At 38.5% G+C, this 17,316-nt stretch overlaps 1 protein-coding gene across 9 annotated transcripts in view; it reads left to right on the forward strand.

The window, feature by feature from the left end:
- HERC2 (HECT and RLD domain containing E3 ubiquitin protein ligase 2) overlaps window positions 1-17,316 on the forward strand; it is a 230,679-nt gene that overhangs the window by 196,228 nt on the left and 17,135 nt on the right. For all 9 annotated transcript variants that reach the window (XM_033400202.2, XM_049712569.1, XM_004276886.4 and 6 more), the window contains 7 exons: window positions 417-542; window positions 996-1,151; window positions 1,554-1,669; window positions 1,771-1,969; window positions 7,789-8,003; window positions 16,003-16,180; window positions 16,709-16,870. In XM_033400202.2, the coding sequence (XP_033256093.2) occupies window positions 417-542; window positions 996-1,151; window positions 1,554-1,669; window positions 1,771-1,969; window positions 7,789-8,003; window positions 16,003-16,180; window positions 16,709-16,870 (1,152 nt within the window). The remainder of the gene's footprint in view (window positions 1-416; window positions 543-995; window positions 1,152-1,553; window positions 1,670-1,770; window positions 1,970-7,788; window positions 8,004-16,002; window positions 16,181-16,708; window positions 16,871-17,316) is intronic.

Genomic DNA, 17,316 nt, shown 5'->3' on the forward strand with positions numbered 1-17,316 from the left:
GATTTTAAGAACAGCCCTATTCTCAGGCTGTGAGAATAGGATTGTCTGTTGGACTTTATGAGTCTGACTCACCACACCCCCTTTGTTTTGCTGGATGAAATAGTTACTATGAAAAGAATTCTTGATCTTAACCATGTTGGAGATGGAGGTTTGTAGGCCAGAAAGTTCCCTTCTGGTTCCCTGGGAGTTGCTGTGCTGAAATTAAGACCAAACATTCTGAGGTGAATTTTCATGATCTTTTTTATTTTCGTGTTCATCATGTCCTTTTAGATTTTTTCCTATTTGAAAGTATCAATCACATGTTTTAGGGGAGAACAGTATCAATGTAATAAAACATTTGACTCACAGGAACAAAACACTCGACTCCCCTGCATTTGGTTTCCTGGGATAGGTTATAATTTGGTTGTTTTCTGAAGAGTTTTTCAGGCAGTGCTCTTGCTGCCCTGGTGAAAGGCCTTCCAGAAGCTTTGCAAAGGCAGTTTGAATATGAAGATCCTATCGTGAGAGGTGGCAAACAACTGCTCCACAGCCCATTCTTCAAGGTAATACTTGACTTGTTCTGAAATGATGAGAGAGCCACAGAGAGCCATCAAGTGCAGTGCATCAAGTATCAGGCATCCCCGAGGACAGGTGTAGCTATTGCTGAAGTTGAATATGAAAGATTTTCAGGAGTTAACTGTGTGATCTAAGCCCTTGTACTTTAAGTATCAGTGTGCTTTCGGATGCCTTGATTTAGGTGGCAAGTGTTGTAGCAGTGGTCTGACCTGAGGTCCTGTTGTCAGGTGCATTGCTAGTCACTGGGTAGGAATAATCCACATCACTGGTGATGCTAAGACCCTTGCTGGGCATGTGGCAGTCAGCCTGGCATGAGGAATTCTGAAGGAGGACCCACAGGGAGCCTGCGTGGGGGCTGTCTTTGGCAGGCAGTGCTGGTGAAGTGGAATGTTAGCCGTGTCTCTGAGTGTCCCTGTGTTGTTAATTTGTGGTGGCTGCAGGTACTAGTAGCCCTTGCTTGTGACCTGGAATTAGACACTCTCCCTTGCTGTGCTGAGACGCACAAGTGGGCTTGGTTCCGAAGGTACTGCATGGCCTCCCGTGTTGCTGTGGCCCTGGACAAGAGAACACCACTGCCCCGTCTGTTTCTCGATGAGGTATTGCAAGTTATTTTGGAACCACTTTTGGGATGCACAGTGTTTTCTTTATAGTGTAAAAAGATGCCAATATTATGAGACACAGTAACACTTCTCTTGCCAAGGAATATCATAAAGAAAAAAGCACATAGGTGAAAATGAATAAACTGATACTGTAAATTTCAGTTAAAGTTTATTTTTAGTAAAGATATAATGATACTGTCTAGACATTTTAAAATATCTTCAACGTGATATAATCATGTTGATTTTACTTATTAACTGTAAAGTCACAATGTTGATGTTGGCATTCCCTCATATTCTTGGGTGGGGAGACCTCCTCTCCTGTCTTCTTACCTTAGTATTATTTGTTTTATTCTTGAGAGATGAGTGTTTGATGTATAATCTCATAATAATGTTGTCCAGGTGGCTAAGAAAATTCGTGAATTAATGGCAGACGGCGAAAACATGGATGTTCTCCATGAGAGCCACGGCATTTTTAGAAGAGAGCAAGATGAACAACTTGTGCAGTGGATGAACAGGTTTAGTATATCAGAAACAAGAAATAATGTTGTCTGTGAGAGAATGGTGCTTCACGTGCAGTTCTTTCCCATGTCAATTGTTCTCTTAATGTTTGTTACAGGCGACCAGATGACTGGACTCTTTCTGCTGGCGGCAGTGGAACAATTTATGGTTGGGGTCATAATCATAGGGGTCAGCTTGGGGGCATCGAAGGTGCAAAAGTTAAAGTCCCCACTCCATGTGAAGCCCTTGCAGCTCTCAGACCCGTGCAGTTAATTGGAGGAGAGCAGACGCTCTTTGCAGTGACAGCTGATGGGAAGGTAAGAAGGTGCATTTCCTGTGTCATACACTGAAACTGAGACAGCTGTGGCTGGAGGGCATTTGTTTGGTTCACAGCATGTATAACGATTCTGTGCTAAAACAGTATCTCAAGATTATGTACACAGTGCTTATGGTGTGCTGGAAGCAGTTATCGTTCTAAAGTATCTCTGTTTAATCTTTAATGTGTTCTGTGGTTTTAGAATTTTTTATTTTGAGATGCAGCATATATAAAAAAGCGTGTTATAATTGTTTGCATATCAGTTCGTTAAACGTATGTATTCCTTTTTGTTTGCTATCATAATACTATCTTTTTTTTTTGCGGTATGCGGGCCTCTCACTGTTGTGGCCTCTCCCGTTGCGGAGCACAGGCTCCGGACGCGCAGGCTCAGCGGCCATGGCTCACGGGCCCAGCCGCTCCGCGGCCTGTGGGATCTTCCCGGACCGGGGCCCGAACCCGTGTCCCCTGCATCGGCAGGCAGACACTCAACCACTGCGCCACCAGGGAAGCCCCATAATGCTATCTTTTGAAAAAATTAATTGCTACTGATACATGGAAATCGTTAGTATTTATATACTGACGTTATGTCTAGTGACCTTATTATACTCTTTTCTTTCTTAGTATCTCAAACTGTTGTGTGTCTTCTTTATAAAGCCATGTTCTGTAAATAAATTTTGTTCCTTCCTTTCCAGTTCACCTGTCTTTTACTTTTCTCCTGTGCAAGGGAGAAATGAAGCTCATCAGGCTGGTGGGTGCTGCAGTACAGTATTGAACAGGGGTGGTAGTGGGCCTATTCTTGGCTTGATCCAGGCTGCAAAGGAAACACTGTGATGGAATCCTTTACATACTTACTGTGGGGTTTTGGTAGATGCCCTGTATCAGATTAAGGAAGTTCCCTTCTTTTTTCTATTTAGGAATAGGTACTGACTTTGGTCAAACATTCTTCCTATGTTTAAAAAATAATCAAAGAGATGTTTTTCTCCTTTAGTGGATTAATATAGTGAATTGGATTAATTGTTTTCCTTATATCAGATAGTCTTGTATTCTTTGGAAAAACCTTACTTGGTCAGGTTCTGTTTTATATTTTTTTGGTTTGTGTTTGGGATTTTGGGGAGATCCAGGATCATGAGTGCAATCATCATAATATTCTTGTCTTACCCACTCCATGTCTGGTTATGGTACTATTGGGTTGGCCAAAAAGTTCCTTCGGTTTTTAGGTTAAAAATAAGAGACACATTTTTCATTTTCACAAAGAACTTTATTGAACAACATATTCACTGTTTTGTTCCACTGCCTTCTGCCATTTTTTGGGCAACTTCATGATTCTGTGTTCCCAAAACTTTTTACCTTTTTGAGCAAAGAACTGTTCCAGGTGTCTTTTACAGTATTCAGGGAATTGACATTTTTTCCATTAAGAGAATTTTGTAAAAACCAAAATAAATGGAAATCTGAAGGTGCAATGTCTGGTGAATACGGCGTATGAATCAGAACTTCCCAGCCAAGCTGTAACAGTTTTTGCCTGGTCATCAAACAAACATGTGGTCTTACGTTATCCTGATGGAAGATTATGCGTTTTCTGTTGACTAATTCTGGACGCTTTTTGTTGAGTCCTGCTGTCAGTTGGTCTAATTGGGAGTGGTACTTGTTAGAATTAATCGTTTGGTTTTCCAGAAGGAGCTCATAATAGAGAATTCTCTTCCAGTCCCACCATATACACAACATCACCTTCTTTGGATGAAGACCGGCCCTTGGTGTGGTTGGTGGTGCTTCATTTCACTTGCCCCATGATCTCTTCCATTCCACATTATTGTACAGTATCCACTTTTCATCGCCCAACACAATTTGTTTTAAAAACAGAACTTTTTGTTACATTTCAGTAGAGAATCACATGCGGAAGTACGGTCAAAAAGGTTTTTTTTTTTTTTGCTTAACTAATGCGCAACTCAAACATCAAAGTGATTAACATAGCCAAGCTGCTGCAAATGATTTTCAGTGCTTGTTTTGGATATTTTGAGCGTGTCGGCTACCTCCCATGTGGTACAATGTTGATTGTTCTTAATGAATGTCTTGATTTGGTTGCTGTCAACGTCAACTGGTCTACCCGACTGTGGAGCATCATCCAGCAAGAAATCTCCAGCATGAAACTTTGCAAACCACTTTTGACATGTTCAGTCAGTCACAGCACCTTTTCCATACACAAATTAGCAACATGCACAAATGTTGTGCACAAATTTTTTTTTGCATTTTCCATGCACAAATCTTTTTTTGCATTTCAGTTGCGTTTTTACCTTTCTTGAAATAATAAAGCGTAATGTGCCAAAACTGTTGCTTTTTTCCCCCCTATATCTTCAGTATTAGAATGGCTACACAAAAATTCACCAATTTTGATTTTTTTTTTTTAATGCACACTGATAATGACAGCTGTCCCAGTACAGTCTAACAAAATTGTTTTAAATGAAGTTAAAGACAACTAAGCACTACTAGAGCCATCTTAACGGAAAAAAACGAAAGAACCTTTTGGCCAACCCAATATATTAGTTATCTGTTTAACTTACAACAGTTGGCGTAAAACAATATACATTTATTATTTCACAGTTTCCCTGGGTGGCTTAGCTTGGGCCTCCAGCCCAGAATCTCTCATCAGGCTGCAGTTGCTGCAAGGCTGGCCTGAGGAAAATTCAGCTCCCCATGACCTGTTGGCTAAGGTTGCCCTCAGCTCTTTGGTATCTCACTATGTGGCAGCTGGCTTCATCAGAGCAAGCAAGGGAGAGGGCAGGAGAGCATGAGAGCAAGACAGAAGTCAGTCTTGTGTGAGCTAATCCAGAAGTGACAGTCCATCCCTCTTGCTGTATTCTGTCCATTAGAAGAGAGTCATTAGGTCTAGCCCACATCCAAGAAGGGATTACATAGGGGCGGGAATCCCTGCAAGCAGGGACTCTTGGGAACCACGTCAGAGGCCACCCGCCAAAGGTATCAAGGTCGTGCTAGCCTCATAGCAAGGGTTGAAGTGTAGCTCTCTTTTTCTGTTTTCTGGAGAATTCTGTCTTTCAGTTGTTCCCTGGTGATTTTAACATGTATATTTAAAATCTAAAGTTAATTAGTATTTCTATACTCCTCTCAAATTAAAAAGGCTGATCCTTTGTTATCCTGTGTTTTGGCGCTAACCTGTTCCCCGAATGATAGGCATTATTATTATTGTTGTTTTATATAGACCGTGTGTTTTCTGGATTTACCCAAATGTTATACACATCTTTGGTCACCAATTATTTCGTATGTCTCAGATCTTATATCTGCAGTCATTTTTCTTCTACTTTAAGTGTATATTTTCAGTTTCCTTTTGTGAGGGTCTACTGTTGGTTAATCCCCTGATTGTTTTTGTTGTTTATTTAAAAATATCTTAGCTTTGTCCTTTTTCTAGGTAAAGGATAGTATTTTTGGCTATGGGAATCATATAGTCTGGTCTCTGTTGCAATTATGAAAGCAGCTTGTGGAGAATATGTAAATGAATGGGTGTGGCAAAATCAGGTGGTGGGCCTGATTTGCCAAGCCCTGTTCTAGAGTATAACACTTTCAGTTGACCATTATTTTCAGTCAGCCTATTAAAGGTTTTATTCTTCTGGTTTTTGGCATTCATTGTTGCTAATGCGATGTCAGCAGTCAGATTTTTACCCAAATGAAGGTAATAAATCTTTTCTTTGTAGCTGCTTTCAAGGTCTTTCTTTAGTGATCTACAGTTTCACTAGAATATATTTAGATGTCAGTTTCTTTTTACTTTTCCTGCCCTTTCTTGTGTTGTTTTGTTTCTGCCAGGTGGTGAGGGATGAGGGGTGGGCTTCCTGGCTCTGAGAAGTGGCCTTGTAACAACTCTGGTAAATTATCAGACATTTTTTCAAATATTGCCTCTCCCATATTCTCTGTATGATCTGTACCTGAAACTGAGTTCTGATCGATGTTCAGGTGAGGAGATCTATCCCAAATTCTCTCTTCTTTTCTGTTTCCTCTTCTGTTTGTGTTTCTGTGCCATATGCTGGATAATTTCCTTAGATCCATTTTCTAGTTGTCTGATTTCTGTACCTGTTTATAATCTTCTGTTTAATACTTCTGGGTTTTTTGTTTCAACAATGTTTTTTTTAATTTCTGGAAGTTCTGTTTTGGGTTATCTTCTGGTCTCTTATTCTTTGGGGATACTTTCAAGCTTTTTATTTCTTTAAACATAATATTGGGCTTTTTTTCTTCTGACTCTCTCTCATGGTGCCTTCCTTCCTTTTAGATAATGGGAATTTTTAAAACTATGAGCTGACCATTTTCCTTGGAAAATTTGATGTAGAAATTCTTTGAGGCCTAGTTTTTGTTTGTTTGTTTCTTGTATGTTTCGTTTTGTTTTGTTTTTGATTTCTCTCAGCTAAGGTATTTTATTACAGGGTCCATGCATTTAATGGACACATTTTAAAAGATGATATCCTAAAGTATCAGAATCTATTAACATCTTAGAAAGCTAAGTATCTCACAGAAATGGGACTCTGAACAATAAAGTTCTGATAGGATGGGACGATTTTGAAGCATGGAAAACTGCTGGGAAATAGCTCCATGAAAGGTGTCTGAGAGGAGGAGTTCCAGACAGAAGACTGAGGAGGGATCAGGCAGTATCTAAATGAAGAGAAAGTAAAAGAAGAAGGCAGCACATTTCCACTTTTTCATCGTGTTGTCTCCTGCCTGTGCTGGTTAAGAAGTTTGTGGTGTCAGAGGCCTAGTTTGAAGTCACTAATCAAACAAGAATTTGTGACCCTGGGTACTACCAACTTTAAGCCATTGTAAATTAAATTCTCTACCTACGGAATTTAGACCATAGGTAGCATTAATTCAGACTGAAAACCAACTCAAGGACCAGCTTTTGTAGTTACGAATTCTCAGGAGAGATTTTCCACCCTCTCATTCAGTCCCAAGTTTTGAGAAAGGCAACTCTCTTTGTTTTCTTCTTAGTTCTCATTCACAGTCTGAGTGAGGGGAAGCACTTCAGAGCCTCTCCTTTCTACAGAGTCTCCCTTTTAGGCTTGGCGCCTCACTGCTCACACCCAGTGCACTCGAGAGCCTTAAAACCTTCCCAGGGGAGGCTGACTTTGGATTCATTTATCCATCTGAATTCTTGGTTTCACTTCCTGTTTTAGTCCTTGAAGTTTCCTTACTGTTGTGTCAATGCAGCAGAGCATTTGAAACAATGTGAAACAGCATTTAAATTGTTATAGGAGGGGTGTTTGACATGCATCTGGAAATGGCAATCTTGATTTTTTTTTTTTATGGTAAAGATGTTTTATGTCCCAAATCAATTACCCACTTAGAATGAAAGAAAAGTAGTATATTCTGCTGTGTGATTTGTATGCTGCCTTGCTGAAGTACTAAGTATATGTATAATTTTCATATGGGTGTTTCTGTAGGTGTTACTTATCTGGGATTTGCATATAGTAGCTAATTAAATCGTTTTTGTTTTTCTTGGTATTAATTGTAGTTGCTATTCTAGACAAAAATAGAAATGCTTCCAGGGAAAAGACTGTGTTTTCAAAATACATTTTCTGAATTTGGGGTTTCTATTAATTATATGTTTTCTTTAATTTTTAGAGATCTGATAAAGCAAAAATAAAGTCTTAAACTTTCCTGTGATTTTTAATTTTATTTTTCTGTGGTAAAAAAATCTAGAGCATTGATCTGGTTTATTAATTACTAAAATATAGGTTATTAATTACTAAAATGAACTAATTGGTTTATTATTTACTGAAATATATTTAGATAAAAATCTGATGTTTATGTTACTTTTTCTTGTCTTAGCTGTATGCCACTGGGTATGGTGCAGGCGGCAGACTAGGAATTGGAGGGACAGAGTCGGTATCTACCCCAACATTACTTGAATCCATTCAGCATGTGTTTATTAAGAAAGTAGCTGTGAACTCAGGAGGAAAACACTGTCTTGCCCTCTCTTCAGAAGGAGAAGTTTACTCTTGGGGTGAGGCAGAAGATGGGAAGCTGGGGCATGGCAACAGAAGGTATTATGTGAAAACATCATTTTTAATGTTATGTTTTCCTCTTCTTGTTTGTGTTAATGCTTGTATGGTGTATTGACAGTTTGTTTTTTAAGACAACATTTGTAATAATCTACTCAAAGTTAATGTTAATGACTCATTTAGCAGAAATAAGTTCATGTGACATTATTTAGGCTTGCCTACATGACCCCTCTGCTGGGGGGAAATCAGTTCCGAATTTTGATTTCTGATTACTAAGTATGGTGAGCTTCATCTTGTCCTTTTCCCCCAAGTCCCCTTCCCCTCATCCTGAGTCATCCACTGAATCACATTTGGCATTTTGTTAATATGCAGATGCTAAAACTGTAAATACAGAGGAAATGGCAGTAGGGGAAAGGGACACACAAATGACATAGTTTTTCAAACAAAGCAACGAAACCCACTAAATTTTTAAAAAGTAACGGGAACTACCTGCCAAATTGGAATGACACGGCCCTTTGCATCTGAAATAACTAAAGCACCAGACAAAATACATGAAATAGCAGCCCTAAAGACATTGGATAACAGGAAGTAAAGTACGGTCAGTGATCTCCAGAGGTGAATACTGACAATCATGTGTGAGGAGAATATCTGAGAGGCCAGGGAACAGACCACCTAAAAAGATTAGGAGGAACATTCCCAGAGCTCACAGAGGGCAGAGGATAGTGCCTACTCCCAAAACCTCATAATTCACTGAGTAGAGGACTAAGAGTGATGGTGCACAACAGAGGGGAAAGAAATTAATCATAGACTAAGTGTTTTTCTGATCCCACCAACAAAGCTAAAAAGCAAGACCTGAAAGGATTAAACTGTTTGCAGGTAACTTAACCGTGTTGTAGAGATCAAAGCTCAAGAATGTTTTTATGGATACAAACATACCAAGCACCCAGCAAGATAATATTCACCATGTTGTTCATCCAGTCAGAAATTATCAGGCACATGTCTCTTCAGTAGTGTTGGGAAAATTGGATATTCAAATGCAAAAGAATGAAATTGGACCACTCTCTTACACTACTCACAAAAATTAACTCAAAATGGATTAAAGACTTGGCTATAAGACCTGAAATGATAAAACTCCTAGAAGAAGACATAGGGAAAAAGCTCTTTGACATTGGTCTTGGCAATGATTTTTTGGCTATGACAGCAAAAGCACAAGCAACAAAGGCAAAAATAAACAAGTGGGACTCCATCAAACTAAAAAGCTTCTTCACAGCAAAAGAAACAACACAGTGAAAAGGCAAACTATGGAATGAGAGAAAATATTTGCAAATCTTATAACTGATCGGGGGTTAAGATCCAGAATACATAAGAAACTCATACAACTTAATAGCAAACAAAAACCAAATAACCCAATTAACAAATGGGCAAAGGACCTGAATAAGCATTTTTCCAAGAGGCATACAAATGGCCAACAGGCATATGAAAAATTGCTCAAGATCACTAAATCATCAGGGAAATGCAAATCAAAACCACAGTAAGATATCACCTCACAAATGTTAGAATGGCTATCATCAAGAAGACAAGAGGTAACAAGTACTTGCAAGGGTATGGAGAAAAGGGAGCCCTTGTACATTGTTGATGGGAATGTAAATTGGTGCAGCCACTGTGTGAAACAGTGTGGAAGTTTCTCATAAAATTTAAAATTGAATTAGCATATGATCCAATAATCTCACTTCTGGGTATATAGCCAAAGGAAATGAAACTACTATTTCAAAAAGATATCTGCACCCCCATGTTCATTGCAGCATTATTTACAATAGCCAAGATAAAGAAACAACCACTAAGTGTTCACTGACAGACAAATGGAGAAAGAAAAATGTGTTGTGTGTGTGCGCATGTGAATATTATTCAACCATGAAAAAGGAAATCCTGCCATTTGCAGCAATATGGATGAACTTCGAGGACTTTATGCTAAGCGAAATGCATCAGAGAAAGACAAAAAAACTGTATGATCTCACTTATATGTGGAATCTTAAAAAAGCTGAACTCATAGAAATGGAGAGCAGATTCGTGGTTGCCAGCGGTTGGGGGTGGAGGAAATGGAGAGATGTTGCTAAAAGAGTGCAAACTTCCAGTTATGAGATCAATAAGTTCCGGGGATTTAATGTACAGCATGGTGACTATAGTTAACAATACCGTATTGTACCTATGCAAGTTGCTAAGAGCGTACATCTTAAATGTTCTTACTACACACATACAAAAGTAAACATGTGAGGTGAAGGATTTGTTAACTAACCTTATTGTAGTAACCATTTCACAATATATACATCTATCAAATCATATTGTGCACCTTAAACTTACACAATATTATATGTCAATTTTATCTCAATAAAGCTATAAAAAAATTATCAGGCACACAAAAGAGAAGGAAAATACAACCCATATAAGGAGAAAAGTCGGTTGATTGAAACTGACCCAGAAGTGACACAAGTGGTAGAATTACTAGACAAGAACACTGAAACAGTTCTATCTTCAGTAAGCTAGAGGAAAAACTTGAACATGTTATGTAGAGACTGAAAGATATTTAAATGCCCAAATCAAAGTCCTAAAGAAATACAATGTCCAAGAAAAATACAATGTTTAAGATGAAAAATACAGTCCATGGGATTAATGGCAGATTAAACATTGCAGAAGAAAAGGTCAGTGAACTTGAATATATAATAGTAGAAACTATCCAAATGAAACAGAAAAAAAAAGAATATATAAAAAGACCATAGTATCAGTGAGCTGTGGACAACCTCAAATGGCCCAATACATGCATAATTGGAGTTACCAAAAGTGATGAAGATGGGGATTTTGAAGAAGTAATGGCTGAAAAAATTTCAAATTTGATGAAAATTATAAACCCACACATTCAAGAAGCTCAGAGAACCCTAAGCAAGAGAAACATGAAGGAAACTACACCAAAGCACATCATAATCAAATTGCTCAAGGCCATTGATAAGGAGCAAAATATTTTAAAGCAGCCAGGGGGAATAATACCAGTTATGTACAGAATAAAAGGTAAAGGGTGATGGTGAATTTCTGATAAGAAATAATGTAAGCTAGAATACAGTGGGAGATAGTGAAAGTAAAAATAACTGTCAGCCTAGATTTTTTTTACTCAATGAAATTATTTTTTCAGGAATGAATTTGAAGTAGACTTATGCAGGCATACAAAAGCTGAAATAATTCACCACCTCCAGATCTGTACAACTAAAAATTTAAAGGAATTACTTCAAACCAGAGGAAGATTATACCAGATGGAATCAGGGATCTATACAAATGAATGAGGAAATTACTACATGGGTTAATATCATGATGTTTTCCCTTATTATATACATCTCTTTAAGAGATAATTGAATGTTTTCAGGATATGGTAAAAATGAATTGAGATGCTTAAAACATACATAGGAGTAAAATATATGGCAGCAGTAGCACAGAGGCTGGGGTTAGAGGCAGGAAGTGGACATATACTCTTGTGAAGTTCTTATACTATACATGATGTAGTACATGACCCCAGACTACACTCTAATCGTTAGAGATGCATTCTACATCCGCCAAAGCAACCCCGAAAATAACGCAACAAAAAGTTTTATCTGATAAGCCAACAAAGGAGTTAAAGTGAATCAAAAAACGTACTCGAAAGAAACCAGAAAAAGGAAAAAATGGAGTAAACAGATGAGACAAATAGAAAACAAATAGTAAGGTATAGATCTAAACCAAAATAATATCACATCAAATGTTAAATGATCTAAACACCACAGTTAAAAGTCATTGTCAGAATGCATATAAAAGCAAGATCAAACAATATGCTACATAGAACAAACTTTGTATTTAACATGTCTATATTTAAAAACGATTTTTTTTTAATTTAAAAAAAATTTTTTTTTAATTTTTTAAAATTTAAAATCGATTAAAAATAAAAGGGTGGGAAAATATGCTAACACAGATTAAAATAAAGCTAGAATGCTTATATTAATATTATACAAACTAGATGTAACATCAGAGAATATCAACAGAGATAAAAAGGGTCATTTTATGATGTTGATGTGGTCAGTTCATCAAGAGGACATAATAATCCTAAATGTTTACACAACTAATAATAGATCTTCCAAATATATGAAATTAAACAAAATGACAGAGCTGCAAGGAGAAACAGATTTACAGTTGTAGATTTTAATATCCTTCCTCAATATAACTGATAGGTGGATAGAAGATTTGGCAGAAGACTTGAACAACTTTATCGACCAATTTGATCTAATTACCACTATACAACACTACTTAACAAAAGCACATTCTTTTCAAGTACACGTGGAACAGCTGCCAACATAGACCGTAATTTGGGCCAGAAAACAAATCTGATAAATCAAAAAGATTCAAGTTATATAAAAGATTTTCTCTGACCACAATGGAATTAATTAGAAATCAATTACTATAAAGTATGGAAAATCCTCCATATATTTGGAAAGTAAATAAAATGTAAAAATAACTAAAATGTAAAAACTGATGGGTCAAAGAAGGAATCAGTGCTAAATTAGAAAGAATTTTGATCTGAGTGAAAATGAAAACAACATATAAAAATGTGTGGGATCCAGCAGAAGCAGTACTTAGAAGGAGATGTATAGCATGAAATGCCTTTTTATAAAAGAAAAATGATCTCTAAACAATGACCTCAGCTTCTACTTTAAGAAATTAGAATAAGAAAGACAAAGTGAGCAACTAAGAAAGATCAGAGCAAGAATCCATGAAATAGAAAACAGAGAAATAGAGAAAAATTAAAGAAAACAGAAGTTGGTTCTTTGAGAATGGTAGCATCATCAATAAAACCTCCATCTAGACTAATCTATCTACCTATCTATACACACACACACACACAAATTATAGCAATATCAGGAATGAGGGAGCTTTCATTACTGCAGAATGTAGTTTTTGAAAGATGCAGTATATTAAATAACTTTATGCCGACAGATTGAACTTTTTAGATGAAATGGACAAATTCCTCAAAGGACACACATTCTTTAATGCTCACTCAAGAAAAATTAGATGACTTGAATGGCCCTGTGTCTATTTAAGAAATTGAATTTCCCACAAATAAATCCTCAGGACCAGATATATGACTGGTGATGTCTACCACACATGTAAGTAACAGATAATACCAGTTCTTCACAGTCAATTTCAGAAAATTGAGGAGGGAATTCTAGCCAATTTACTTTTTTGAGGACAGCTTTATTTTTATATCAAAATCAGACTCAGATGTTATTAGGAAAATATAGACCAGTATCCTTCATGAGCATAGATGTAAAAATTCTTAATATTTTAGAAAGTTGAATCCAACAATATGTAAAAGGATAAAGCAGTAAGGCCAAATGACGTTTTTGCCAGTATTGAATAATTGTTTTAACATTAGAAAATTGATCAGTGTAAAAAAGAAAAACTGTATAGATTATCCCAATAGATGAAAGGCGGAAAAGCATTTGGCAAACTAACATTTGTTTCTGATAAAAACTTTCAGCAATCTGGGAATGAGAGAAAACTTCCTCAGCTTGGTAAAGGGCATCTCTGTTAAAGCTAGGGCTTGACTTCCCTGTTGGCTCAGTGGTTAAGAATCTGCCTGCCAATGCAGGGAACACGGGTTCGAGCCCTGGTCTGGGAAGATCCCACGTACCGTGGAGCAACTAAGTCCATGCACCACAACTACTGAGCCTGCGCTCTAGAGCCCGCGAGCCACAACTACTGAGTGCCTAGAGCCCGTGCTCCACAGCAAGAGAAGCCACCGCAATGAGAAGCCCACGCACCGCAATGAAGAGTAGCCCCTGCTCGCCACAACTAGAGAAAGCTCACGCACAGCAACGAAGACCCAACACAGCCATAAATAAACGAATGAATGAATGAATGAAAGAAAGAAAGAATGTGGTACCTGATGGTGACAGGCTGAACGCTTTCCCTATCTCCAGGAGCAAGACAAGGACATCTGCTGCTGTCTGTCACCAGTTGTATTCAGCATTGTTTAGCAGGTTTAGCAAGTGCAGCACAACAATGCAAAGAGGTAAAAGGCATTCAGATTGGAAGGAGAATTAAAGCTATTCATTTACACATAATATGATTATTTATGTAGAAAATCTGATGGTATCTACAAAACAGCTACTAGAATTAATGAGTGTGATTAGCAGGGTTGCAGGATAGATCAGTAAATAAAAGTCGATTGCAGGCAAATAAAGGAAACATTTCTGCATTAAAAAAAGTCAACTGTGTGTCTTTATACATATACATATGCAATCAGAAATTGAGATTTTAAAATACCATTTATGGTACCCTCCCCCTAAAATCGAAATAGTAAGGAATAAATTTGACCCAAAGGTATGGATAACTTACAGACAAAAAAACTATAAAATATTGCTGAGAGCAATTTTAAAAGACTTAAAATAATGGAGGAGTATGCTGTGTTCATGGGTTGGAAGACTCAATATTGTTGATTTTTTGGTTTTCCCCCAGATTAACCTATTGATTCAATCCCTTCCCAATCAAAATTTCTGTAGAAATTGACAAGCTGATTATAAAATTCATGTGGAAATGAAGAGTACCTACAGTAGTCAAGACAGCTTTGCAAATGAGGAGCAGAGTTGGAGGACTGACACTATTTAACTTCAAGTCTCATTTTAAAGATACAGTAATCAAGACAGTGTGGTATTATTGTATTGAGTGAGAAATATATCAGTGGAGCAGAATAGGATAGGAAGTCCAAAAACGTACCCACAAATACTGATATGAGTGTGGAAAAATGAAACTTGATTCCTCCCTCACAGTTTGCAGTGCATAATACAAAAGTGCAAAGACAATTTATTGGAGAAAAGATAGTCTTTTCAACAAATGGTTTTGAACAATTGGACAACCGTATGGTAAACGGTGAACTTAAATTCTTATCTTGCGCCATTAATATCCAAAATTAAACCAAATACTTCATCTACTTCTACCTGGGCCAAGTAGCCATTCTTCTGTTCAGATCTGGTTTAAAGCATGGACTGTGCCACAAACCCAGTGATCCATCCAAAAACAAGGACTGCAGCCTAAATTCCAAATACCACAGACTGAAATCTTCAGCCTTGCCTAAGGGAACACCTCGATCTTTGAACTTGAATTCTTATCTTGCGTCATATGCAAAATTAACTCATAAGTCTAAAACCTACAACTAAAAACTTCTAGAAGAAAACATGAGAGAAAACTTTTGTGACCTTAGGTCAGAAGAAGATTTTTAGATAGAACTCCAAAAGCACAATCCAGTAAAGAAAAATAGGATAAATTGGACTTTATAAAAATTGCGAACTTCTCTTTGAAAGGCACTGTTAAGAGATGGAAAGCACATGCCACGGACTGGGAAAGCATATTTGCCACATCATATATCTGACCTTAGGTCTTATATCCAAAATCATTATAAATAGCTTTCAAAACTCAGTAATGAGAAAAAGAAGTCTGTCATCAGGCTTGCCATGTTATATATAGACTAGTTGACTCCTTAAATGAAATGTTGATTTATAGCAAGGGTGGACAGGCTGTTTCTGCAAAAGACCAGATAGTAATAAATATTTTAGGCCAGCCACATACATTTTTTGTTGTGTATCCTCCTTTCGTCATTTTCGTTTGTTTGTTTTACAACCCTTAAAAAATGCAAAGCCCATTCTCAGCTCACTGGCCTTTCAAAAACAGGTCATAGGCCAGACATGGCCCATCTGTAAGTGCTGGTCTTCCAGCCCCTGATTTAGACTGTACATCTCCTCTCTGGCATTTGGGCAGTTTGTATAGAAGGAGGTAGGTAGGGAATTACATGATTTTGAGTTCAGGCCTGAATGATTCTTCCAGATTGATTTAATGATTGACTTGACAGATGTATGTAGGTTGAGAGGTGTGCATTGAATAAATGAGCAACAAACCAAAAGCCTATATTTAATAATTTAAAAATATTTAAGAATGAAACTATTTCAGTTACATTTGGTGACCTCTTTTGCAGTCCGTGTGACCGTCCTCGTGTCATTGAGTCTCTGAGAGGAATAGAGGTGGTTGACGTCGCTGCTGGTGGAGCCCACAGCGCCTGTGTCACTGCAGCCGGCGACCTCTACACGTGGGGCAAAGGCCGGTATGGCCGCCTGGGGCACAGTGACAGTGAGGACCAGTTGAAACCAAAGCTGGTGAGGAGGAACTGTGCGCGGGAGGCCTGGAGGGAGAGCTTGCTGTTGTCGTTATGCTTTGTAAAAATCCACAGTATTTCCTATTCCAGATTCTTTTTAGTTTCAGAGTTAACAGTGTTTTTTTTGGTGGGAATAAAAACCACCGTGGTATATATTCCATGGGTCGTTTAAACAGGATAGCGTTTGAAATACCCTTTTATCTACACTAGTAAATATTACTTGGCATCTAGCTAGAGGCTTTGTCTTCTGGGATGTCCGCTGTGATTTAGGTGAGGCTGCAGGGTGGGTGGCAGGACTGAGCACTGGACACTGGGACCTGCCTCCTACCGCTGAGATGCTCACAGTTCAGATATGCAAGGGTGTCTTTTGTCTCGGCCTGCAGGACCATTAAGATTCCCTGTTGTTTGTAAAGAATTAAGACAGGCACCCTCCCCCTCACCCCACCCCCAAATCCCAGCACGTTAACCCCTCCAGGGAGAGCCTCCTTTCTGTTGCAGTCGGATGTCCTCAGTGCCCCTCTCTCTGCAGGTGGAGGTGCTGCAGGGCCACCGTGTGGTCGACGTTGCCTGTGGCAGTGGGGATGCCCAGACCCTCTGCCTCACGGAGGACGACACCGTCTGGTCCTGGGGGGACGGGGACTACGGCAAGCTGGGCAGAGGGGGCAGCGACGGCTGCAAGGCGCCCGTGAAGGTACGCTGCCTGCCGCCGCCTGCGTCTCAGGAGTAACCGAACTTCATCTTTAGCTTCTTTGCAAAACACATGATGGGTCACTGGGTGAAAAGGGAGTGAAAGACCCAGAGGTATGAAGATAGTTTTAAGTACTGTTTCGTGCTCTCTTGGGAATGTCTGTGGTCAGCGGGGCTTCACGCAGCCCATGGTTTTATTTAGCGTGCGGACCTGTTTGAGGAGAAGGACGACTTGTTCACACCCTTCTGTTCACAGAGGTCTGTTACGTATGGTTTCCACATTTATGAAAAAATTGTTGTGGGCTTTTGTATGTCAAGAAGGCATTAGACAGAGGCTTTGCACCTTGCAGGACTGAGATGTCGAATGTTGGGGGTTTTGGGGGGTGGAGGCCATTACTGCTATCATTGTGATGGGGGTAGGGTGAGGAGAAAACAGAGAATTAGGGGATA

Source organism: Orcinus orca, chromosome 7, assembly GCF_937001465.1.
Source record: "Orcinus orca chromosome 7, mOrcOrc1.1, whole genome shotgun sequence".
NCBI lineage: Eukaryota > Metazoa > Chordata > Mammalia > Artiodactyla > Delphinidae > Orcinus > Orcinus orca.